Source organism: Aptenodytes forsteri, unplaced genomic scaffold (genome assembly GCF_000699145.1).
Source record: "Aptenodytes forsteri isolate BGI_AS27 unplaced genomic scaffold, ASM69914v1 Scaffold471, whole genome shotgun sequence".
Classification (NCBI taxonomy): domain Eukaryota; kingdom Metazoa; phylum Chordata; class Aves; order Sphenisciformes; family Spheniscidae; genus Aptenodytes; species Aptenodytes forsteri.
In genome coordinates, this window is record NW_008795862.1 from 113,708 (window position 1) to 141,096 (window position 27,389).

At 42.8% G+C, this 27,389-nt stretch overlaps 1 protein-coding gene across 1 annotated transcript in view; it reads right to left on the reverse strand.

Annotated features, from left to right (window-relative positions):
- INSR (insulin receptor) overlaps nt 1-27,065 on the reverse strand; it is a 48,723-nt gene extending 21,658 nt beyond the window's left edge. Inside the window, exons 1-3 of the mRNA XM_009284027.1 lie at nt 27,029-27,065; nt 24,195-24,746; nt 658-973 (exon numbers count right to left, since the gene is read on the reverse strand). Coding sequence (XP_009282302.1) covers nt 658-973; nt 24,195-24,735 — 857 coding nt within the window. The 5' untranslated portion in view covers nt 24,736-24,746; nt 27,029-27,065. The remainder of the gene's footprint in view (nt 1-657; nt 974-24,194; nt 24,747-27,028) is intronic.
- Nucleotides 27,066-27,389: the final 324 nt, after the last annotated feature.

A 27,389-nucleotide genomic window follows, 5' to 3' on the forward strand; every position in this document is an offset into this window, starting at 1 on the left:
AATTATTTAATTCCTTTGTTGAAAAACCCTGGGAATAGACAGAATGGCTGTTCCCTGCTTTGATTCATGCCACGCTTGTTTGTTACATTGTCCATTTATGTCTGGCACAGCTTGAACCTGCTCAATGAAAGTAATTACAGGGATGAGGGACAGATATTGTAAGAATGACCCACTCAAAATACGCTATGCTCTTTTCATTAGACACAACTTTTCCCTATTCTGCTTAACAGCAAGGCTTTCTAGTCTGAGATCTGCTTTGGAGGGGAAGGGAAGCAGGGCTACTAAAGCCTCTCCATGGCCCATCTCCCTCGTCCCACTCGATTACAGAAAGACCCTTCTAACTTGAGGATGCTCTTCCTTGTCCTCTCTCTCAATCTCCCTCTCCCGCTTTTTCCAAACTTGAGAGGAAACAAGGGAAGCCATGGGAAGAATAAACTACTGGCACGTGGTAGACCTGTCTGCTTTTAACGGCTTGAATTAGCAAGGTATTAGTTTGCAAATCATATTAAAGTAGACCAGGTAATTGTCACAGACACTCCCAACGCTGGAAACTTTTCTCGGTCTTGACACAGAACACAAACCCTCTGTCCAAGCGAGAGAAAAGCACAGCACTAAAACTACAGCACGGTTTCTTTACCTGCAGACGCTTGTACTTACTTGCTGGAATTCATGATGTACCCTGACGGGCATTCATGAACACACTCATTATTGTGGATAACGTGACACCCCGACTCCCTGGCATTTTTGCATTTGTTGTGCAGTTCCTGGCAGAAGCTGAAGGTCACACAACGCCACCCCTCGAAGCGATAGTAACCGGGCGGGCAGGTGTCCACGCATTTGCCTTCAAGGTAGAAGTTGCGGCAAGCCACGCATTTTTCAGGGTTGTTTGGCTCCGTGCAGTCCCCAAGACATTCGCTGTGACAGCACTGACCATCAGAGGTGCAGCCTTGGGACTTGCAGGCAGGTGGACAAACTGCGAAGAGAAAAGATAAAAAGGCAACTGAGTATCACAGGACAACCCGATGACGTATGATCGTGAAAGGCTTACGAGCAACGACACTTCATCCTGCTTGGCTTGGCAACTTGCTTTTCAAAGAGGCATCCACGAAGCACAGACGACTGCCTCATCTCCACTTTTCAGTGTAAATTCCAAATTTTAATAACATTTTTGAAGAGCGTTACCATTCACCCTCACAATTCAGTAATGCTCATCTTCAAAAAGAGAAAACCAAGTTTTCCTCTTCTCTCGGTCCAGTACCATGAGGCTCCCAGGAGCGCTTTGGTGACTCCAACATTATTTCTGAAGCCCAGAAGTGATGAGACTCTACAGCAAGAGTTTCCCAGCCTGGGATAGCCAGTTTCAGCCAGAAGATTCTAGTTTCTTAGTTTAAGAAACTAAGTTTCCCACAGCAATGCTGCAAATAATGCACGTCCAACAATACTTTTACATAACCCTTCAGTTTTATCAGGATTTGCTTCCAATCTATCAACCTGTTACCAGTTTCCCTGGAGGAAGCCTGCTGCCCTGGCACCCCATACAAGCTCTTTGGTGACTCTCCCAGGGAGTCCAAGGAGAAGGGCACCCACGAGTGTTATTGCTTGAGGTTTTTACGGTTTACTTTTTAATTACCCATTACTTAGCACCTCACAATGCTTTTAATGAGTGGTTTGGGCTTTGAAATAGAAACCAAGCAACAGCATAGCTCAGAGCAAACACCATGACTAACGCTGAGCAAGGGGCTGGAGGGGAGGCTGAGCAAACCCAGAGAAGCTCTGAAGGACAGTCCTGCCCCTCTGCCGCTCAGCACCTTCACACTCAGTCTTAACGAGTCAAACGAGGCTGAACCAATTAAATCCAGCTGCTTAATCCAAAACATGCCACACTTCAGGTCAGAAAAGATATAATAAAGCTGAAATCACCGCTACAAGAGCAAGCACCAAAGCCAAGTACGGCTTTGACGCAGCCATTTAAACAGCAGGAGGAAGAACTTTAGATGAGGGACGGGGGACCTGGGCCTGGATTTATCCTCATGGTGACATACAGCCTTTGGGCTACAGCTGTGAATTGCCAAGACGCAGATCAAGACATCAACCTTCTTCTCACCAAACGGGAGAGTTTTGCCTGAGGGCACATCTGAATGGCTTCTGATCTCCTGCCCAAGCGCCCTCGGTGAAGAAGACAGAGATAAGTCCTCCTGTGATCTGCGCTGGCCAGACCAAGTAACTTCACACTGAATTAACACCATCTGCCTCAAAATTTCCCAAGCTTTCTGTCCAATATTCAGTGTTGAAGCAGGAGGGGCTTTATTTGGGGAGGTCCCAGACACACCGATGTTCAGGGGCTAAAATGTTATTTTTAATTTCTGGCTGATGTGTGTGAGCAGACCAATAGTGGAACGTGGTCTAGTTTTATTCAACTAAATGAGCAGCATGTAGTATCCATAGCAGAGCATGCTAGCGATGTTTTGATGATCAAATCCCCAGCTGTGGTTAAGGAAGAAAATCCTCTTCCGCTGCGCTCTGCCCCATGTTAAAGGATTGCGGAATTAAGTGTGTTAAAGTGGTTAATGCCATTCTTGGAGTAAGCAGCGGTAGCTGCAGTAGATGGGATAGTAAAGATGAGCAACCTCTGGTTTGTTCCAGCCCGATAAATCCTTTGAAGAAATATGAAACGGATAAGGTTGAAATTCTATCACAAGGTCAATTTAATCTCAAATATCTTACTGCTTTCCATGTCAGTCATTTACTGCAGGTATTTTCTCTGTGCATCCCTCAAGATTCACCCATGAACAAGAAACACAGGAGTGTATTTCAAATTCATTTTCTTTTATGCTGACCAACTTTTTGCCATTTTCTAGCAATAGGTCTTATTTTGTGAACCTGTCCCAAATAGTAACTGATCGAAATGCAACAGCCAAATAGAAGCAACTTGCAAGTGATACCTTGTATTAGACTAAATATAAAATGAGAAGCTTGTTTTAAAAGCATGGTTATACATTCTTTACCAGGCCACAGATGGCGCACAGTCTAGCAACAGATGTCACGGCTGCAGTTTATTAGAAATATTGGCAACAGAAAAACACAAGACAGAAAATTCCAGAATTTAGTCCACAACTATCAAACTTACTAATTCCAGTCTAAAATAATCAAGGTTTGGGGGTGGTGGGGTGGGGGGCGTGGAAGTCTGGGCTATTTCTCACGCACCTCCCCATGTTCCTAAGTGAGCACTGACACACCGATGTCTTGCAAGGACTGCTACGCTTGCTCGTACCAGCGCTCGCTGCAGCACACACCTCCCTGAAGTGGGGTTAGCGTCCGGCTGGGAAGTAAACCGCTACGGCAAACGCATGCAGGAATGGTTTGTGCAAGCTGGAGGGTGAGCGCTGGCAGCACAAGTCACAGCCTTCATCAGCGGCGCTCCCTGCAAAAGGGTATCCTCCCGGGTCTGTTTCACATGTAAGAACTACAAAGTTTAAAATATTCAAGAGACAACATTTGTTTCTCAAGGAGTCAGTGGAGCAGACAGGTAATTTGGAAGAGTTGGCCCTCATGCAAAACACCCAGTGACACATGGCACCTATTTAACATTATGCCACACAATATTTTTTTTTTTTTTAATTTGTTATGGAAACTAATCTTCAAAGTCCTACGCTTATTTACACATTTTGAACTCAGCTGCAAATATTCACAGGGCAGAAACTGTTTAAATTCTCAACTCTAAAGGTTTTTAGAAGATACAATTAAGCTATTTTTCAACTGTTCTTAACGTTTCTCTTTTTCCTGTTCTACGAGCTTTTGATGTCTAAAAGACAGCTTGAAGAAAGCAAAGCAGCCAAGGCAACATCTTTTTTTCCATTAAGCACTCAAGACCAGAAATTGTCAATTGCTATTTTGTGCAAACCTTCATTACACAAGATCCTGACTAGATGTCATCTTGACGTTATCAAAGTATGCATGCTAGAAAGCACCTGAAAGTCATGAAGAAACCTCTCCAGCATACCTTCACTACCCCTTCTTATAACTATTACTTATAACTATTACTACTACTATTACTACTTCTTATAACTATTACTACATTACTAATTATAACTATTACATCCAGGTTATGTGACTCCAGATGGGTCAGATGGGTTTTTCTGTTTGGTTTTTTTTGCTGCCATGTTACGCTTTCACTGCAGGACAACACTGAATAGGTTTGTGCTGACCAAGTGCACCTCATTACCCCTTCATCATCGAGGTTTGCAGACTCCGATAATTGTCACTGGCCCACGTAGATTCTCCTCTTCGCAATGAGATCACACTTTTGGGAGCTGTGGCATGGTCCAGTACAAACCGAGGCGGCACAGGGTATGCTTAGATGTAGCATCTACGCAGCCCCAGCCTCTGGTTAATGCTGTGGGACTTTTGGACAACGCAGTGCCTCCCTCTCAGCATAGGGAAAAAAAGTCAACTCTCTTCATTCCTCACAGAAGAGGAGAAAGTCAAAAGGGAACTTCATAAATCCTAGTTAGAGACAAGGGAGCAGCTATTTGGGGGTAGGGGCAGAAGCCACTACACCGTACCATAGAAGCTGCTGCAGGAAAAAGTGCTTCAGCACCGGCACTAGAGCAAAGCCGTTCATCACAGCCACGAAACCTCTTCATCAGATCTTTAAGAAAGGGACTTTTAAAATCCCTGTCCCAAAGATGAGAAACAGAATAACGCTTAACTAATCTGCCCTGGATGGGGGAGAAACAGATCAGACACATGAGGTGCAAACCTGTTGTTCCAGGGGTGAATAAATATTTAACTAGCTAGCTAGAGTGGCTCCAAAGACTTCGGAAACAATGCATTTTACAAACCTTTCTGATTATAGATTCAAACTGACATTTCTTCATGCTGCTGAGGCCCAGATGGGGGGGACAAAAGGCAGCAGAGTCAGCGCAAAGGAATTTCTACCTCTGTGGATTGCTCCCGTGGTTTCACCACTTCCCTGTGCTTCAGGTGGAAACAAAACACTCTGATACTGTAAACATATTCTCGAGCCAACACAGGTAACCAGGAGATCCATATTTAACAGGCAAGTCAATTAAGCATTAAGCTGTTCAGCTAATAAACACAGTTTGTCTGAATATTGAAGCATGATTAAAAACATTTGTGTTAGGTCTTGTTTCTTGCTTTCTGCTAACAAAACAATAGCAGTGAATTGTCAGAAAAAGAGGGGGGGAAAAAAAAAAAGATAAAAATCACTCAGGGTAAGTTTTGCTGTTCCTCTGGGATCCTCTGCCACTGGATGGGTTTAAATAGCAATGTCCTGGGTGAGCTGAATTGAGTATTCAAACGGATGGTGGTTCGGGTATGGTAAGAAACACACAGCTCATTAAGAAGAAATTCTAAACCACATGTATGAACGTCAAGATGCTGCATATATACTGTACGGGGACAGATGTTCTCACATGGTTTTGGGTCTGATTTGTCATGAATCGACATGATCTTTCTACCGTGCAATAACAAGCCCCATCCATGTGAATGTGGGTCAGCAGAAGCAGCCCGGGCCACCGTGGGTCCTCTCGGCTGGCCGGGACCACCAGCCGTGTCCCATGCAAGCCACTCCTCTTGCCCACCGGACGAGCCAGCAGCGAGGAGCAAACTTGCCTTGCACCGTCAGGGCCTTTTTCATGAATTACACAAGCTGTATTTTGATTACAGACAAGGCAATTAGGAGGCTCCAGATCCAGCAAAGTCCAGGACAGAAAACAACTGCGGCAGGAGAACCGCCCTCAACCTCAGCCAATGCATTTGCTGCCTGCACAGGGAGGCATCCAACCGCTCCGCTATCTGCACAAGGCAAACACGCCTTAACCCCTTGCCAGCCACCCAAAACAGGGCTCCCCAAACAAGCCCTCGCCTCCCACCGCTTGCATGGGAGTCCATGCCACTGGCTGCCCACGCCGCCGCAAAACTCATTAGGCTAATGCAATTTAACCGGCTATTGCAGGGTTCTTCTCACGGCGAGCGTTTTAACTCGCAAGGCGTATTTATAACCAGGAGAAAAACGTAGGAGGAAGCCAGTAAGAACCCAGCATTGACACAGCTTAAAATGGCTTGTTTTGGCCGTGATACGTATCGCTCAATGCCAGAGCTTAGGTTAGTGTAATGTTATATGACGTGCACACGCGTACAATTCAAAGCCCACAGAAACAGTATCGGAGAGCTCTGCATTTCTCTGTGTTTTTTTTCTCTTACTGTAAATGGCTGCAGTATCTGTCATATAAATTTATCCATGAATAGTCATGCGTGCGCACACACACACACACACAATCATACTTGAGTTACAGTTGCAGCGGGAACTGTAATTTAATTTCCTAACTGTATAGTCACGATAACGACCTCCGTAGAAATGGGTTCTTGCGGTTCTAAACAAAAACAAAACCAACAAGGAAAAAAAAGGAAACCCAAGGACTAATTGCCCATGGCAGTAACTCCTCCGAGTATGTGTTGCAAGCATGTGATCTTAATTTAGCTCTACAGAGTTTGTGCTTGTTTCCTGAATTTCTGCAAGTGCTGAGCAGCATCGCTTCCAGTGAAATCCATATGAATCTCACCTCCTTATAAAATTATGTATTAAATCATTTATACGTACATAGCATTTTGTATTTGACCACTTTTCCTCAAGATTAACTCATTCTCTTCCTGTCAAGAAGACTCCAAATTCAGTAAGTTGTTAAGTAGTGTTTGTTGCAGAGTTCTATAACATAATTTTTATCTGTAAAACAATTTAACTTTTTTTTACTCATGATCATCTATTTTCTTGTGAGCATTTATTTGATCTGAACACGTAGAGATGACACCTAATCCGAGTGCATTAGTGTATCATAAGGTTAAAGAGAACTATTAAAAATTAAATAAAACTGTGTCCAGCGGAGACCAGGTATAATCTAAAACTCCACAGCAGAGTGGGTTGACAGAGAGCTGCTGCAAGAAAAACAGCGTGCTGCCAACCCCTCTGCACTGTGGCTTATGTCCTGTAATTATTTCTTCATGTCACCGAGACCAGGGAGGCAGAAACCTAAACCCCAAACCCCACCAGCGGCAGTCCTTAGGCTGCAGGGGCAAACTGCTCCCGGGGCATTACGATGGCAGTAGCGTGCCTGGGAAGAACATGGTTATAGAGGTCCACCGGACTGTAAAGAGCACAAGGACTTTCGAGCTCCTTGGTGACTAACAGCAGTACCTCTCCCACATCCCCCCAAATCTACAAAATAAGCGGAGAAACTAGAACAGAACAGAAAATAAGAGTTTAACACGCTTCTGCAAAAAGACTGCCAGCAACGCCTGACACTGGCCGTAGTCGTCAAGCGAAATTCAGGAAATATCACAATACGTTCAAGCAAACTTCGTGTCACTTATTCACGGTGCTCAACTGCTCTAACAACATTCATCCCTCCCTTTTCCCCAACGCCAAAGATGTCCAAGTAACAACCCTCCCAAAACGCATCGACTCAAATGCCGATATCCCCACAGAGGATTTCAGTTCTTAGCACCAACACAGGAAGGAGCAAGTGCCAAATAAATTCAAAGTCTTACAATCAGCACTAAAATTAAAGCGTTATTTATAAAGTAAGATATTACAGTACATAATGCCACGACCCCACTGAACTGTGAGTTGGGAACGTTAGGAGGTCCGTATTTACACGGATAAAATTAACTGCAGGTGCCTCCCTTCCCATAGACAGTGACTTCCAAAGACAACACGCCGTTACTAGAACGTAAAGGAAACTCTTCCCATTGACATTTCTCAAGGACAATGTTACAATTCTTATCTCATCTATCAGCAAGGATAAGAAAAAACGTGTTTCACCTCCCAACCCTTTCACAAGTTATGTGCTCATTAGGAGCTACGGGGAATGTCTCAAATATTCCAAAACTGGATCGGTGCCATTTGCAAACCCCGTGTATTCGGCTGCTTCCCGCAAGGCATCCTCCCAGCCCAGGACAGCCGCCACAGCTAAAACCAACCAGATGCTGGTACTGTTGCGCGGACCTGTTAGGATCAGCAAACGTGAGTTTAGAAGAGATAAAAGGGTTTGGAGTTGTGTGCCACCTTGCCCAGTCACGATAATGGAGGATGTGGAGGTCTGTGAAAGAAGTTGTTGAATGGAGATAGGGGGAAAAGGTTGAGCTCTGTTGTTGATAGAGGAAAAGAGCGGATAAAGGGAGATCTCTCTAGAAACACAGACTCTTCCATGCCAGCCTTCTGCTGTGTAGACCGTGGAGTAATCTATTATCGTCTGTGCTACAACTACCCGTGGAGTTTTTCTCTGGAAATAGAGAAATTTACTCATACGTGAATTATGCCAAGGAATGTAGAAAACTTATTAAGAGGAACTCATACATATATGCATACATAAGTATACACATGCATACTTTTATTTATACAATATACAAAAATATATTTCTATATAAGTCATCTTTCTATGATGAAGCCTGGAGGAAGTCATCAACTGCAATGGATCCACAATGCCTTTGGTCACTCGCTTTTTATCTTCTTAAGAGGTTATAAACTTTGCAAATGAGCTTCTCCAGCTACCACACCAAGGACACAACGCAGTACCTGTGCCCAGGGGCACAAAGCCCCGCGTAACTTCAGATTCAGTGGCTCAGCTCCGTGGCTGGAGTTAGTAAGACAGTCCAACTATCATCTCTTATTTTCGGGGACAGGATATTCTTGGGCTACAAACCTCAGCTGTGAAAGCACCTCACCTTTTCTCAATAAACTTTCAGGACAGGTTCTCATTCCACAGATCTTCTAGACCTTTCTGTTTTTCTCCCTTGAAGGTTTCCACTCCTGCTCTCCTTTGTCACCCCAACTATTTACACGGAGAAGTGGATGCCTCCCACTCGGGTATACCTAATATTGCCCAGACAGAATAAAGATCAAAGAAACATTTTCCTTTCATGCATTTTAAGCAGTGCACGTGGTGTTTACACCATGGCAGTAAGTCCCTTATGAACTGAAGTTACGGAGCAAAATAACTCTCTGGTGAGAGCTAGAGGACAAAGTTGGGAAAAAAAAAAAAAATTACAACTCAAGACTAGGTCTGTTTTCATTCTCCTAGTACCTTTCAATCAAGCTGACTCCCCAAGCAGGTAAAAACAACTTGCAGAAATCTGGCTCAACTGTTGGCAATCGAGCTCAAAATATCAAAACACGGAGTTCGATTTGAAAACACAGCAGCACTGTTAAAGGCGGAACAAGTGTCACAAAGTGCATACGAGGAGAGCAACGAGAAGTTGTAAATACTTTACCTAGTGTCTACAACTCTGCTGTTGTGCCATTCTCTGGCAAGCAGATCAAGCCTGCTCCTTGTACCGTGTATTCAAAATTGCATGGGAGCTTAGTGCAGCATAAGGGATCAGAAATAACCACCAACCTCTGCTTGCTTGCTTGTTTTTCTTTAATATGAAAGCCCCAAAAGTGACGCTACGTCTTCAGGCAAAACCTGGAGTCCCCAGCCAGTTATCACTAACTATAATGCCCCCATGCAAATCAATACTAATTCGAAGGTCTTGCTACTGTCAGTCTCTTCGATGGCTTATAATTGAAGACGATTAAGAAGCCACCACACCCCACTCCTGTCCCTCAGGTACCTGAGAACTGGCAGGCCAGAAGTGTCCGAGCTTCAGTCCTTTTGATGGTAATTTGCTAAAGAGCCACTAAGTGAAATCTGTCTCCCTATAAAAAGGGACAGAAATGTTCAGTGTACCTAACCTCTAGTGAACACGGAGATTTGTAAGGAGTAGATAATTTTAAAGCAGTTTGGACATCAGCCACCTCATATTGTACTTGATTCTGTACATCAGAACAGAGGATTTGTAATTTAGACCAAGACCAGAATCTTTACAGTTAATTTGGGGAATTTTTCTGTAAAGCTTTGCTCAATGTTTTACTCACAGCTATGAGGGTGCTGTTTTGTTGTTATGGTTTGTTAAATTTCAATCCTTATTACAACCTAAGGATTTGTTTTTATCATTCAACGGTTGACACGTCACTTGGGAGCCTCATGAAAGCTCCACGTTAATATTTTACTATATATTACTCTTTCCGACGTAGAGCACCTCGCAAACATCCCTGTTCACTTTAACCTACTCCTGTCAAACCTGCTCACTCACATTGCGATCCCAGAAGACCCAAGAGAATCACGGTGAAGTGGTCCAGGCAGCCACGGATGTCCTAAAAATAAGTGTAATTGCGTGTAAAGTCTCTATCCATACTGTATTTTGATCTCCACTCTTTGAACCAGCAGGACGTGAACCACCCCCCTCTAAAGCCAGGTGACTGTATCAGCGCAGTGCTGGGGGCAAGCTTCTCATCAGGCCAATTCATTTCTGAGTGATCGGCAGCACGGACTGACCAGAATAAGAAGTCAGCAGCTTAGTGCTGAACGAGAGATGCTGCTGCTTCAGGACAAGCCATAAAAGAGACGTACGGAAGTTTGTACCTGCCATACTGAGAAACAGAGACAAATGGAGATATGCAGAAGTGCTTCAATGTACAGTGATGGTCTAAAAACAAGGTCCCATCTAATTTTTCCAAACGTAGGTCTAACGTAAGCTATTACTTTTACCTACAAACCCTGTCCTGAAAATGAGGAGTGATATGGTCAAAGCATGAGGCGAAACGTATAACCTTTGCTTTCTGCGAAGATAAGAGAGGGATAAGATTGCTTTTCTCAAGGCCACAGAGAAGGATGTTGTAGTAAACAAGGCACGAAAGAATGAAAGCTAAGTTGACACATTTAGCTATGTGGGGATAAGGAAGATTGCATTTTAGATATGTTATGTGAAAAGATGTGTAAAATGCAACCCGGACACACAAAATAGGAGCAAATCTACACCAAAAAGGACATACGGTTTACAGCAAATAGGAAAGCGGAGCTGTCCGTAACCGAGAAAGGTAATGAAATGGGCGGAAGTGTAAGATTAACCACAAGGAGATTAAGCTGATAACTAATGATCTACACAGAAATGTCAGACAGAGGTTAAGATTTTAATCTGGACAGATTTCACGGCATAGTCATGAATCGTAAACATAGATACTGAAGGTGAATTTGTGTTTGTGGATGAAGATACTGAAAAGAAGCCAGAGAGAAAGAAGGAACATAACTTGTTCCAGATCCCCCCTTCCCACCTCACCTCCCAGAGAGGATGAGGAGAGAGAAAGGTAAAGTATCACCTGAAGGCCAGTTGTGCAAAGAAATATTTAGAGGATGAATTTTCCCGTGAAGCAAAGCTAACTAGCTCTACCACCAGATTTTTATTTTTTTTCTTAAGTTACCAGGATGCACAAACTGTTTTAGTGCATGGTCATTTAGCATGCTGCCCCAATCCATGCTAGACATGGAACGGCTGCGGTGGGAATCTGATCACAATGCCAGTCTCTGTCCCACTGCAGCCACTCCAAGGGTAAAGGGTTTCACTCTGTGCCAAGAGAGGCTGACTACCGGAGACAGCAGCAGAGGGAAGGCGACTCTGGGTCTCGAGCAGCCTCCCTAAGCAGGCAGCGCCCTTGGAAGAAGTGCTGCTCGTCAGCTGCCTGCTCCCCAACATAACCTGAGGCTAGCAGCAGGCAACCTGGCAGGAATCAAAACAGAGCAGTTATACCCCACGCGAGCAGGCAACGCACGAAAGGATTCACCAAAGGGCTAACGCGTACATCCTTCTGTTACCAGATTTATTTCCCACATAGATATATCCAAAACTAAATATTGTAAAGCACGTCTTCCAGTAATTTAATAGGTGTCATGTCTTTCCCTGAAACCACAATAATTTTTTTCAAAATCATATTTGAACTGTGGAAAGGAGAAGTGTATGCAGTATCTCATTACTAGGCATACTAGTATCAAATGCATAGATTATATACACCCATATAATATTCTCTCAACCACTCTAGTCATTTTGGCCTCATCAGCTCACGCCCACTAATTTATAGACCCTTCTCTCTTTGCCCTAAAGCAGTAAGTATGCTCTCCACAGTTTATTTCTAGGTATAAGAATTTACTTAGCAGTACTGAAATAGATACTGTTTGCTTGCAGTCCCAGAGCCAAGCAGTTGAGACCTCTCTATGAAATGTATTTTTATTTACTACTTGCCCTTGTCATCTCCAGAATACCAGCAAGGCCCGTTTTCAAGTAATTCAATGTATAATAATATGTGGCCCCACACAAACTATCCAACTCAGCTCTATCCAGATACATATCTGCTTAAAGGCTTCTCATTACAAACATACTGATCCCTATAGTTTTGATCTATAGGATGTGTGCTGTGCCACATCATTCTGCTTCTCTAATCAAAGTGCCAAATAAGAAATGATAAAAATGACCAAAAGCCACAAAATACAACCCTAAGGAAAAACAAATGGCTATAGATTAGTACAAAAACCATTAACTCTGTTGCACAAGCCACCCTTAGCGGCTGTGAATCTATTTCTCCTTGTAAATTATGCAAGAGAAAGTTGTCATCTGAAGGAATTTAATCCCAAACTAGTTGTGCCATCCCAACAAGGAGAGGCCAGCAATGAGGCAACCGAATCTTCTGAAGTTACATTAAACTCAGGGGAGAGCTTAGATTCTCAGTCTTTCTTCCACAATAGTTAATGGCTCCAACTGCCAATTGTCAGAATCGTGAAAATTCTGTTTTATTTCATGCCTCTGCCGTGGTAAGCTCTTAAAATAAAACTGACTGCCGCTAAAGTCACTTTGTTTAATAATAAGGAAGTACAGTAGTAGCAAAAGTCTCATTATCCACCCGTTAAACTACGCTCGGCCATCAAGAGAAACAGGATCTGCTTACATAACACAAACCGTGCAGGCGTGTGCCACGATTGCTAAAAAGCTTCAGCTTCGTGGATGTTTATCAGCACGAGAGTCAAGATACGGCCTAATCACCAGTTACCATCAGCATTATCCATTTCAGAGCAATTAAGCCTATTCAGAGCTGGTCTAATTGATACCATAGCCTGAGCCCCGACACCTGCCGATCCCTAAATGGGGTAATTACCGCGGAGGGACAGGACACGGGACACCTATGGAAATAATCTTACAAATGATAGAGTCCTCTGCAAAATAATTACACAAACTAGCCTCATCTAGACAGAAAAAGAGATGGGACTCTCCTCTACAAGAAACCTGAAGCCGTATCAGTTTCCCCAGGGACAAAGAGTCTTTTTCTTAAGCAAACCGTGGAGGTTTCAAACCCCAGCGCAGAGCTGCTGTTTTTGAAAGCAGCCTTCAACTGGAAGGGAGCCGAAGGAGTTTTCGAGACGCTGCCCAGTCCATCCACCTGTCCAAGGCCAGATCAAATACTTTACCTAAGACATTTCTGACAGTTGTTTGCCTAAACCCATCGTAAATTCTGCCTCGAAGCACTTCCTGCATTCAATAAACTGCAGATGGCGAAGTCTAGCTCGTCAGCAGGTCGCTCTGATCAGCTCCACGTTACAGACAAGCACCGCGGCACAGAGGGGGGCACAGAACCACCCAAGAGGCCGACGGCAGCACCAAGAAGAGATTGGTGGTATCAAAGTCCACACCCAGCGCCCGATCCTCTGCAAAATACTTCGTACGAAGTGAAACTTTCGACAGTTTATTGCTGAGTCCTGCTCAGCCTCCTTCAGTATCAAAGCAAGGCTCATATTTGAAACCGTGCCACTTCAAATTAGGCTTTGGGTGGATGGATGTATTACCGCAATGGATAGTCACCAGCAAATGTGAGCACCGAGAGACCTAAAGCGTGTTTGAAAAACACAATCTGGAGTTCTTTTTGTTATCACAGATTAGAGCATGTGGAAAAACAACACGCTCTTCCCCGGTGCTGATCAACAAGAACCATCATGCAGCAACTCCTCATTTTGCCAACAGAGCCATGCAAAACACGAGGACGCTTTTCTTATCACACCCACTAAATTCACACACTGTACAGGCTCAAAGTGAACATTTTATATTCCCCAGAACAAAAACTGTCGCTTGATGCAGATACCTAGTTCTAATAGACTTGCAGACCAGTTTTGTGGACTAGAAACTTGGTACCTAAGCACTGAAAGAGCAGCCAAACGCTATACAAATTATTTAAGTGGCCCTAGAGATAAGGTTATTGGAGTGTGGAAGAGAAGCCTAAGGAAATGGTAATCTACACATCATATTTCTTCTGCTAATTTAATAATTGTAGAAACCTGACGATGAGGTGAGAAGTTGTTTCAGATAAAGCACCAGTTTCCACATAACTGCTTTTTTATTAAGTCTCCAGGTAAGACTGCTGCTGCGCATTACGCTCTCCGCTCTGCCAGAAACACAGAGCGTGCAGAGATTCCCCGAGCCTAAAATCCACAGAATTGAAGGAACAGAGAACCAGTTTATTGAGCTTTAAAGGCTTCCTTTCAAATACAGTTTTAAAACAAAAGCCTTATTCCTTTAAGCCGTGTTAAGGTTCCACTGGGCAAGACTTTCAGACAGTCAGACATCACACTGAGGAGCTCCACTTCCTCTCTGGCTTTTGGGAGCTTTTGAGGGGTACTTACAAGGGAACTCTTGGACTCATTCATCCCGAACTGAAGCTGTGTAAACACATCCAGCGCGATCAGCCTTACTTCAGAAAGATGACATTCAGAAAAGACTGAAGACCAGAAAAAACAAGTCCTATTTGTTTTATTACATCATTGCTGCTGTGTTTTCACTACCCATAGAATTGGTTTGTCTTTGCAGAAAAGACGAGAAAAATATTTGTCCGACACTCAAATTTTAATGAATATTGCTCATGAAGTATTAAAATCCCTGCAGAGTCATTATGCAACACGGATGCCTAACGAAGTTTAAAATGGTAACAGAAAAATGCTTAGTTACCCCGTGATGTCTGCTGACTTGCACGTGCCTTATTCCTAGGAAACCCAATACACCGGTAGAGCTTCCTGCATCATTCCTAAGATTTTCTAATCGTGTCTTTAACAGCGCAGCAGGGTTCAAGCCCACCTTCAAGTGCAAGCATTCTTTATGTACTTTCTCAGTCATAAAAAGTTGCCGATATGACAGTTTTATCGGATGTCTGAAGTTTCTGGATGAGAGATTGCCAGATGCTCAGTTCAGTGCAATAGCTGGGACTTGATTTTTTTGCTGCAGGTTGCTTAGTAAAATCTCAGTTACTATTTTCAGATATTTCAGAACAAACAACTCGGAAGCTAACTGCATCTCACTCATTATCGAAAGCAAAGCTGTCAAGTTCAGCAGCTTTCCCACAGACACCAAATAATCCTTCCCTTGAACACACAGTATCGGACTTGGCCCTCTTCGCATCAGTAGAGGAAAAAAATATCAGCCAGCGTATGGGCAACCCCGTGTCACATCATGCAAACTGCCTTGCAGTTTTGCCACACAGGAACGTTGCATCTCAGCACCGAACTCTTTCCTCTTGGCAGGAAAGGCTCATTTGTTCCTGCATCTCTGAAACACTGCATAACGCCCAACCTCTCCCTCACCGTACGCATGGCTCCTGTGACTGCTGCCCCTGCCCACAGATATTAAAGCCTTACATTGCAATAACGCTGTGTGCTGTTAATATAATTAAACCCCCACAGCTGCAAAACCAGAGAAGATACCAAAAATTGAGTTGGAAATTATGGCTACACAACGCCAAGCCATGCCTGTTCCCCTGCCCTATAAACCTTCCCTTGCTTACAATCCTACAGTCCAGCAGGCTTTATTTTGATTAACAAATTGAGACCAACATCCTCCCTCCCTGCCCCAGACAACTTTTTAAGAAGCACCGAATGAGGAATCGTGCTTAGGGGTCAGGCTAAAGGGAACTGAGAGGAGCACAAAGAACCAGAAAGCAACCTTAGACATTACCGCTGCTCAGTCTGCAGCGGTCAGATCTCTGACAAGTTTGCTACCTGAGTTGCCTTAACTCTCTGCATTGACTTAAAAAACATCAGTCTTTCCCTGTAACTTGAGCTCAGGCTCAGCTCATCATGTCAGGGCCCCGAAATTCCAGCGTGGCCACATACCAGCAGCAGCAGCAATTCTGTAGGAGTCCCAAGTGACCAGCAATAAGATGTGTACATCTCCAGAAGCCTTCACATTGCACAGAAAACAAAAGATTGGAGGAGTTCTATGAACAGATTAATGAAATTCCCCTTCCCCAACTAAAAAGACCTTGCAAATTTTACAATCTTCATCGGACCAATCTTGCTAAATACCTGTCACCCTCATTATGCTTGCATATGAACAAGGGTGATAATACTTAACAGATCAACTGTCCGACACCTGCCAGTGCTTCAGCGACTACAGTGTGGGAGCTGATGTCTGCAAAAGCTGAAACTGCCTGATTTACAATTACAGTAGAGCAGTATTTCTTGACATCCTTGAAAAAGGGCACCTCTAAACTGATACACAAGAGTAAAGCCACATTTATTTTTCTGGAGCGCGCTGAAGTGATGTCAGTGAAACCACGTACACCCCTAATTCTTTAAAAATATGTAGAAGAAAATTAATCCCAGCATTCTGCTGAATGCTATTCTAACCAGACTTTCTCTCCAACTCTTTTGTGGGATTTCCTTCAAAACATCTTCTTCCTCAGAGCCTACAACCTCTCAAGGTGCTTGAGAGGCAGCCTCTGGTCAGGTAAATAAGAAAGCGCATTCTCAAATTAAAGAATTCATACTGAGGGCACTGAGCTAGAAGCTCCTTGCTTGTACAGAGCATCCTCTTGCCCTGCCCATGTCCATCTCTTCGATAGCAATTCTGACCCTATTTTGAAGAAAACTTTTTGGACATGAGCAGGTACCAAGTGCCCTGCCCTGTTTTTTCAGTTCATTTAAATACAGATTCACAAGGAAGCCAGACTCAAATGAAAACATTATACTCACTTAGCCAACATTTAAGCACTACACAGAGCCAAAGTTAATTCTCTGTTTGTTTTAAATGTCACAAGCCAAAATAAAAGCACCACTGACGACTCTCAAACAATGTCAGCCCAGCCAGCACAGTGCCGCCCAGTACCCTCATCTAAAAAAAAAATCTAGATAAAGATGATGAACGCACACAGTTGTAATCTACAGTATTTCAGTGACCACGCCGCAGCGCGCTGGTCTGTACACTTACGCAATGCCAGCCGCAAACTTTGGATCAAAGCAGCAACTGAAATAACTACAGGCACGTACCAAGCAGCTCAGCCCGCTGCCAGACAATCCCAGCCAGAACCCCCACAACTTCCCGCTACCCAACGTGGTTTTTTTTTTTTTTTCCAGCTAACCAACAGCCCTAATTAAGAAGCATAAACATCCCAGCAAGTTCATTCACATCCCTCCAATAGGAACTTGCACACAATTATAGGATATAATTGGGAAGCATGATCATTGAACTTTTAACCAGCCATTGTTACAAACTGAGAGAAGGGTTAGTGTTGCTTCCCCCAGGACACAGCTGGTTATTCACCAGCTCTGTAATTAATCAAAAGGTCCTGAAATCCTCAACCTTTCAGCTACAAACAATCTTTGCACTGGGCACACCTGGGGTTTTTTTGACCTTTTTTGTGTTTCACACAATTGGTTCACAATCCTTTCAAAGCCTTTTACAAGAAGGATTCCCAGTTCCTTCATCACAAAATGAAAGAATGCTATACCATCATACATGCCTTAAATTTATTTTGCTCTGTCTGCCTAAATCTGAGAAGGAGCATCAAAACTGCATCTGATTTAGAATACTTTTACAATTAATTAAAATTTTTAAGATTTAAAATAGAGAATCGTTGTTCTGCCTTCATTAAGGGGGGTGAAGGGAGGAAAACACACAGGATATATCAACTGGCCAGTTCCTTATCTTCACTTAGGGCACCAAAGCACCCGCAACATTCAGCGGGATTTGCTCTGAATGAAACAAGTCTCCTCCTCCCCGAGCAAACACATCACGCCAGGTGAACCATTTGCAGCTCTCCCATTCATGCGTTACTAACACAAGTTAACTCTGTTGCTCAGTATTTTTATTTATTTTTTTTACATTCTGTGACTTCCTGCTTCTACATCCATGCCCAGACAACAGGATTTTCCAACACGTGTCTGCCAAGCGTAGTTAGTCTTCTATATTTTGTCTAACAAAGGGTAGTGCAGGTTCTCTTGTTTAAGCAAACAAGGTAACCTGGAACTGTTCTTGAAGCGGGGAAAAATAAGTATTCTACCTGAAGTACCCTTGGCACACCACCCTTGGAAATCACAAGCAGTCGACGTCACCACTGAAGATCGAACAGAGATCTTAAAACATCTTCCAGTAATGTTAGTGCTGAACCACTGCATGTGAAGTGTTAAACTCCTCTCAGCCCCCTCAACAGCCCTGACACTGAATTAAATAACGTGTTTTGGGGAAGGGGCTAAGGATGAAAGAATTAAAATGGCAACTCAGACCAAACAGGATGAAAACTTTTCCAATTTTCACCACATCAGCAGCAAAATACCTCATTCTCCTTTTTAACTAATCAAAACCCTTTGCCTTGACAAGACCTCAGTACAGAAATTAAGATATCTTAACTTTGGGGAGAATTCTCTATATTTACTGCTTATTAACTGTTAGATGAGCTAGGAATTAGTTCTTGTTCAAATGCTCTAAAGATGGAACGGATCAGACAGTGGCTTCTGTCTAAAGCGCTGGTCAGGAATTGGGGTGGGGGAAGAAAATCTTCAAGCCCCCTGCATTTAAGTAAAGGTGCAGCAGTGAAGAAGCCGAAGAAACATAAATGTGGTGAGACCATGGGAGCTGCACGCGTGGGGATTTCTCAGCAAGTTCAAACTGTAAGTATCGAAATCCTACAGTCTCGTGTCACCCCAGGTCGGTGGAGAAAAGCTTAACTAGATGCTTCTTCACAGCCCCAAGTTTTGCTTGGTGTTTTTAAAGTAAGTAGTATACTCTTAAGTAGCCGTTTGTATGGAGTGATTGTTTTCACCCCTTCTCCCCCAATTCTGGGCTGTATCACACCACCAAGCACCATAAATCTCTTAACTACTCTTAATAAGCTAAAGTGAATTAGTTTAGGATGTCTAGCTGTTTGCAAGCATCACAATAGCCCCAACCACGAGCACTACATGCACTCAATAAAGCTGGCGCTTGGCAAGGTTCAGAACAGACGCCCCAGCGAGATTATCGGGTGTCAACTTCCATCTGGCATTTGTCAGAGCTAGGGGGGGAAAAAAAAAGGCAGTTCTTATCAGATCTCCAAATAAAAGGAGCACTTCCACTCCATGTGGTAGCAACTGGAAAAATTTCTTTTGTGTTTGAAGCTTTAAAAATATCTTGCCCTTGAGGTTGGCTAAGTCTGTTCAGTGCTTCGAGACCCCTTTCCCATACAAAGGTAATAAAACTAAGCTTATGGTTACAGAAATTCCCAGCACATAAAAATTACAGGAAGCTGTTGCTAAGTAATATTTCTACCTAAGTAAACATCACAAAAACGTTTCCCACACACACCTCAACTTTGTTATTCAAACCTGCCTTGAAGATGTTCAAAGTTGCAGAATTTCTTCTGGCACCGGTCTCTTTAAAAGCACTCGGTTCTATTTCACAGCAGTTGAAAGACATTTCAGGCTGAGCAATGTTTTTCTGAGTGCTTTGTTGTGTTGCTTGTACTAGGAAACAAAGCAAGCTACTAAAGCTACTCTTCAGTTCCTTAACAGTCCCCTACCTGTCCCAGAATTTTCCCTGGATAAGTCACAGGAAAATTGAAGACAGATTCTGTTGTATCCCTAGTCTCCAGACCTGCTTCCCCAACATCATAAAAAAATCTGGACAAACATTATTATTTTCATACGGTACTTTTCTTTAGCTCCTTTGCATGGCAATTACTCCAGACTGTCGTCCCTTCTATCAGCTCTGTTTTACCATCTTCTTCAATTGGCCCAAATGGTTTCATATACCTTCCATTTTCTTTTAATGAGGTTAATATTTTACAACAAGTTCTAGATCGCACTAATGGAGAGAAACAACTTTCCGTTTTACCGCATAAAGCAAGATAAGTTTGAAGAAAGAGTCTATCTACAAACCTGAAATGGCCCACACTCTTAACTCAAATTTCCTGGTAGTGTGAAGTCCCAAGATCAAGAAGATAACAGACTCCTACAAAGGTTTCATTCAGGATGAACAGGAGAAGTTGACTTTCATCATACCGTCTAAGGAACGAAGCCCGTATTTCAGACATTCATCCTGATATTCCAGGAATGTGGCCCTCCAATATTCACCAAGGGACTGGCTGATATTGCCGATCATTTTCCTGTTCATTTTTATTTTGCCATTCCGCTTTTCCTTCCTATTACCTTACTCCACCTCCAGATGACCCAATATGCAAGTAAAAGGCTGAACCCGCCTTTATAATGAGACTGTCAAAACCATCAGACTGCTTCAAACTATGTAGGGACAGAGAAGACTGACTGCAAAGAGAATTGGCAGGAAATCCTATTTCAGAGAGAATTGTTCCTTCCGCAAGTGGAGTGACAGACATATAGCATTTTTATTACATAAAAAAAAACATGTGGAAAAAAAATGCAAAATATGAAAATCATGTTTGGCAGATCTAGACTGAGGTCTAGGACGTGGCATTTCCAGCATTTTCGTTGTCTGCATTCTTCAGCAAAGACGCGCTCTGCATGAACATGCTGCACTGAACCAAGAACTATGTTTTTACGGCAATAAAAGTATGTATGTAAAAAAAAAAACCTTATAAAAATGTGGGCTGAAAAGGTACAAAACCTCCAGAACAGGAACAGCACTTGGCTGCCATAAACAGCATAAGGCTAGACCCAAATTCCAAACAGACACATATTTCCCTCCCTTCCTACCCAAAATATAACATGAGTTGGCCTTAATTGAACCGACTTGCTTTTCGCACCAACGTAAGTAATTTAGAAAAAAGAAAAGAAAACTTTCAGGAAACACATCCTGACCAATCTCAATCTATGGTATATCCACCTACACATCTTTGCACTCAGACACAGATTCCCCAATATTGCAACTGTTTTTTTCAAACAGCGCAGCTGCCCACAAATCATTTCAGTTCCTCCCAACCGGTTTCATCCACAACCTTAGCTCTAACGTCTGTAAGAAGATCCTTTACTTTGTTGTCTTCAACATGTTATCGCCAACTGAAAAAATTTCTGGGCTGGAGTTAAAGCTGCAAGGATGATTCAGAGACTTGGATGTGTGCCTCAGAGATAATTATACGCTATAACCGAAAGTTAGTTTTGGAGTTAACTTGGATATCTGTGCTGATTAAAATAAAGAAATACTACCAAAGACGCATGATCAATACGAGACGTGGCAGGGATAGCGTGAAGGAAGCCACCGCAGGAAGCAGGCACAGGAAGGTCAGGGACCGGTGTGGAAGAGATGGGGGACACCCAGGGACCCCACGCCAACCCCAACCGTTACCATCTCCCTTCCCACTCACACGAGACCTTTCCGCCACATCTTTCAGCCTTCCCACATGTGCTCTCTCAAACTTCTTGCCCAGCTCCTAATTTTCTCCTGCAAGACTCAAAGCTTAGCAGGCTGGAAAAGCTTGCCAGCTTGGGACTTGTCTCTGTCAATTGACACAGACCCTGTAACATCAAACCAATCAATATTTACATATTCTTTAAGGATTTTTTTCCCGGTAGACAAAACAGCAAACAACATATCCTGACCCACAGTCCCAGGGCAGCAGTGCTATCCAGCAGTGCTCTCCGTTCAGACAGCAACAACTTCCCATCCAGAGATGCAAACCAAAAAATAGCAAACAGGAGATTCTACACCAAGTTTTACAAAACAAACTAGGGATACAAATGACCTGCGTTAAAACAAACAACACACAAGACCAAAACCTCCCCCAATAAAGTTATACTGAAATTGCTGCATTTCACTCCAGCATTGGCTAAAAGACAAAGAGCAAAAATAAAAGAGGGGAATACTCTTAAAACCAGAGAGACAGGAGGCTTCAGCACAGCGTTAGCTGCTGAAGATTCCCAGATAAGCTGCAAAAATGCAGAGGGAAAGATTTCATGACATGAATACCCTCGGTACTGGGAGTTGCTATGAGGCTCTTCAGGCTAAGGAAAACCACAGTACAATTCACACAAGCTCTTAATAATCTTGACAAAACAATTACACATGCTAAGGATACGTTATGGCTGGCACGAGAACAGAGAACACAGCAATTCCACCAACAGGTTCACTAATAAATGTCACTTAATCTCTAGCATAGTTACTAGCGTGCACATGTGTTGAAAATCTAAAGGCTACTCAAGAAAGTCTAAAAAGTCTCAAGCTGTTAAAATAACTTTAGAATCATACAGGCAGGTGTCACAAGGCACAATATAATACAGATACCAGCTTGTTGAGAACACCAGTTACCAATAAATAAAAGTACAAATCTTAGCATTCAAAACAAAGATAAGTGTGGCTTATTAAGTGGTTTTGAAAATGCACACCAGTTACAGCCAAAATATGTAGGAGCACTGCTTCTCTAAATCTTCTACAGGGAACACAGAAAACCAGATGGGACCAGCTGTACATAATTGCTTTTGAAACCATTTTGAAATTCAAATTTCGATTTCAAATTCAAGTCAGATGGACTTACTAGCTTGGCTTCCTTAGGTAACTAAGCTAAGATAGCGTGTGATACTGCACAGGTATCCTCCAACAAATTTAGCTGAATTTGTAGGAGAGGCTCAGGAGCCGAGATTTCTGCCCCAATGGTAAAATATCACATTCCTACAGGTTTCATGGAAATAGGCAGTCATATAAAGGAAAGAAACCATACATTCCAGTCTGCTGTAGCACAGCCCCAGAAAATTCACAGGAATGAGGGACATTATGAACGGTCTAGCCACAGAAAAAGTTTCAGTTAGATCTTTAACCTTATGAAATAGCAGAAAACGTAAAACATGAACGCATAAAAACCAGGTTTCAGCTCTGGTAATAACTGTATACCAAAAGAGTTTATAAACTAAAACGCTTTATAACCATATTTTCCATTTTAAAAAAGGAACACACATACACAGTTGCATCTTCTTGCTTATACCCTGTTATTCTGGCGACAAAAAACAACCACTTTCTTTAAAAGGAAGCTAGACGATTTTGGGGTGAGGAGTAGCAGAGGGGAAACCACATTAATTTCATTAGTTTATGCATACTGGTAGGAATTCCTTCTCAAATTTGGCACTTAGCACTCAGAGTTGCCTTTTAAAGCTTGGCAAGAAATTCTCTCCAGGCCGCAAGTTTCCTAATTTCGTCTTAGGACACACTGCTTCATTTGGATGCACTACCTCCAGAAAGACAGACAACTCTAAATGTGTCAGTTTTACCTCAATTCACTTTGCGCCCCGTCAAGACAGATTTAACATGAATCAAAGTAAATATATAATTAAAACTAAACCTAAGGTCAGTTCCAAGCCTGGAAAAAACAAATCTGTATGAAAGTAAAAGCAACCCTAATACAGTTTAAGAACCGGAGTTCAGGGGTTGCAACAGCAGCTAACTTTCTGAACATACCTTCTCCCCTGAACCAAAACCCCAGGCTCAGAGCCCAGTTATTTCACCCTCCCCAGGACTCCTGCTGCAGGCAACCCCCGTCCAGGTCCTCTCTCCTCCTCCTCCTTTTCCCTTCAGGTCTGACTTGGCTTCCAGCTTCTTACTCTCTGCAAATGTTGCTCGCTCATCCACATATTTTACCCTTTTTATGGCAGGAAGGTTTCAGTAAAGATGTAATTGCACCTTTCTGGAGTCGGGTTTATTCCATAAAGACTTTTTCCTGCCGTTCTGTTTCCGCCTGCTGCAGCCTTTCAGTCAATCTGGACTTTTAATCTCCTACCCAAGGCCCAACAGAGATACTAATACCACTAACTATTATACAAGATACCAGTTACACTCACAGTCCGTTAAACTTGCGAGCTCTAGGCAGTCCCTAACTTTCCAGAGAAACCAAATACAACATTTTTGGATGCATTATTCACACAGGTGAAAGAACTGCTAAACCAGCCCCATCCCAAAGGTTCTCTCTTCACCTGTCTAACATCAATTTTGAGCCTTGCTTTTAGGAACCTGTGCTTAAAGGTAGCAATTAATAGGTACCTATTAGCCCTCCAATAGATCTGACAGGTTAAAAATTGATAGCAAACGCACAGTTGACGTACATCGCTCTGCAGACTCACCTCTCTGACAGCGATCGTGGGTCCAGCAGCGTTCAATGAAAATGCCATTTATCACAGTAGGCGGACAGTTGCTCTTCCCTTTCACAGTTCCCGGACACACATCTCCACACTCTTCTTTGTCATCCTTGTTGGCCACGATGTAGTTATCTTCTACAGAATCCAAAATCCTTGACCAGTCGATCGTGGACAAGTAACATAGTTCATTGTTCTTCTCAATCCGCACAGCACCTCGAGTAATGTTCATCAGGTTATAGAGGCCGATCTCTTTCAGGTGAACCATCTCAAAAATGACTAGCGCGTAGTTAAAAAACAGATGAGTTCCTCGAATCACAGTGAGGTTAGGGAAAAGTCCCTTTAAACTCTCCAGGCCGTACACACGAAAAAGCAGCAAGTAGTCTGTAATCATAGTCAGTTTAGGAAAGCTGAGCTCGCGGAAATCTTCAGGCTTGGTTTTAAACATCAGCAATATTTGCAAGTGGCCCTCAATCACAGTGCAGTTCTCAAGCATGTTCAGCCGGGTCAGATTGTTGCGAATGTCCATGCTTCTGCAAACTGGAAGGCAAAGAACTATGTTATTTATTTATTTAAGAAAAGGTAATTGGTTTAGTTTTCTAAATACAGTTTTGTCCAACCGCACCATAATATATAGCTATACTCGGAATTCACGACTGGGTCCTTTTCAGTAAAGCTTGCTTCAAGTGTTAAGAAATATACTGTGGGGAACATTCCCTGGTATATGATTACAAAATAAGACTGAAAGAGTATTTCATCATTTTTTCTGCCATCTTGAGTTTCTGGATGTTACCTCTATCACGACTGCAGTTGTAACACCAGTCCTTAGACGTCATTTGGCACTTACAAAAGTAAGAGATCTCTATGCAATTGAGCCTGTTTTCTTTAGATAGTTGCCAGCGACACACCTACCTCATCTCGGATTGTGCAATTAATGCCAGTGGATTAGAGGGAGTAATTTAGAATGGTTGCAGGGAGGGGAAGATAGGAAAAGAATAATGGCTAGGAAATGGTAGTGCTTTGGAAGAGAGCAGAAAAACACGGAAATACACACATGCAAGAGTACAGCCTACACTCTTGCCCAGACTTTGCTGACAGGAGTAATTTACTACACTAGTAATTTTTGCCCTAAGCATTCTTTTCAGATTAGGTGTTTGGGCTTTTTTGTTATTATTTTCTCAAGGTTGCAAATCTCCCTGCCTTGACTATCTGGACAGTTTATTTAGTAGAACCAGTAACCCAGAGAATTGGCAAAGTGAACAATTACACGAAGCATAAATTAGAAGGTAAACAGAATAATATGAATCCAGGCACCAGCAAAAGGAAAAGACAGAAAGCAAAGAGTTTGAATAGGGAATTTTTTTTTTTTTTTTTTTAAAACACTAAGCACAGGTAAGAAATCAAGAAGGAAATTTAGAGCACCATGCCTGTATAGCACAACAAAAGTCCCAGTGATAACCCTTTTAAAACCAAACTTCACAGAAATACACAGCCAGACCTTAAAGTTCATGGGAGAAGCCTGCTTGGCAATACAACGGTGCAAAACAACCGTTTGTTTCCCTGTCCTGTCCAGGTGGATTCCTTTTTAATTTTTTTTTTTTAAAGCCCCCCCCCCCCCCCCCCCCCAAGAATTAAAAGCACAGGATCTTTACTCTTTTTGTCACTGTATGTAAAGCTCACCGACTATAAAATTACCACGTCACAGCTTCAAGAAATCGCCTGGCAATAATCAGGCCTTACAAAACTGATGTAGAGACAGATGTTTAATAGTTATGATCTTCTGACTCCTCACGGTTTTACACAGACCACTGCTGTGTGGGTTAAAAATAAACTCTATGCAAACATCTTAATGATTATTCAAAAATTTGCTCCACCGCAATAAAAAAAAAATAAATCTGGCAACACTAATATAGGATTTGGAGCGATGTTATTGCCCAATGGGATTTTTTGGCACTATATCCAAGTCGTTTCATAAATTGCTTTCTGGAAGAAAAAGCTAATTCACACAGCGCCTCAAAGATCAAGGATGCACTTTTTAAAAGTGGGAAAGGAAGTCTGATGACCAACTAGCAGCAACCTCTTTGCCCCATGAAAAACTGCAGCCAAACTGGAAGTAAGCCAGAAAGCTGTCTTGCTGCACATCCCAACCGTGGGCTAAAAGAACTGGGGGAGCAAGAGATTCAGTTTAAGTACTCTAAATATTTATTTTAAACAATTAAGATGGGTATTTCCAAGGAAGCACGTGTGTGACAGGGCAGGCCAGCGGTTTCTTCTTGAAAGGAGAAACAACAGAAGGACAAATAAAACTCAAAAGCTGAAATTCAATGTACAAGTCACCAGCGCAGCTAAAACTACCTGATAAATTCAAAATCCAACACCTTGGTTCTTATTTACTGCTTGCTGAGCACACAGGCAAAATACAGCAAGCTAAGGTGGTACCCATGACCCGTTGCTGTATCACAGTATAAAGTACTACCTGGAGTAATTTGAATGTATACAGCTGACCTTAAGGAAAAGGAAAGGTCAAAAAACACAGCTCAACTCTACAGACTAAGAATTACTTTCAAGAGTAAAAGCTCTAGGCTTTTATTGTCGCTCAAGGCCACAGAATGCATTTAGACACTAAGCGTAAGTACCCGAGTCTTTCATCATTTTGACTAGAATTAGGTAAGTCACTAGCAATTGGCCACAAGCTGGCCCCCAGACAACCCCTTAATCCACACAGCTACCCCTGCTCCGAGAGCACAGCTAAAAAGAGAGAGGTGAAGCTTGGGAGTAAACAGCAAAGCATTCTGAAGTGTTAAATAATCATAAAAATCTACCAGAGCTGGAAGTACACGTCCACAATCCCTCAGTTGTTTGCATTTTAGAAACATTTCTATATTTTTCACCAGCTCTCATACAGAATGCATTATTTGTAATTAGTGCTGCCAGCACAGACCAGACAGGAGATTCCACACATCCTGGCAAACCAGGATGTGACCCGAGTTACTCAAACCCTGCTGCTTTCAAAGCTGAGCAACAGCAAGGTAATAAACTGGCACGTCGTCTGCTGTGCTTAAGGGGCTGCAACACCGGGGGCTTCTGCACAAGTCCTTTTAACGGAAGGCAATGTCAAACACTGATGTCAGCCTGGTGTAGAAACTGAGGAGGAATTTAAAACAGATTAGGTGTTTGCTTCCG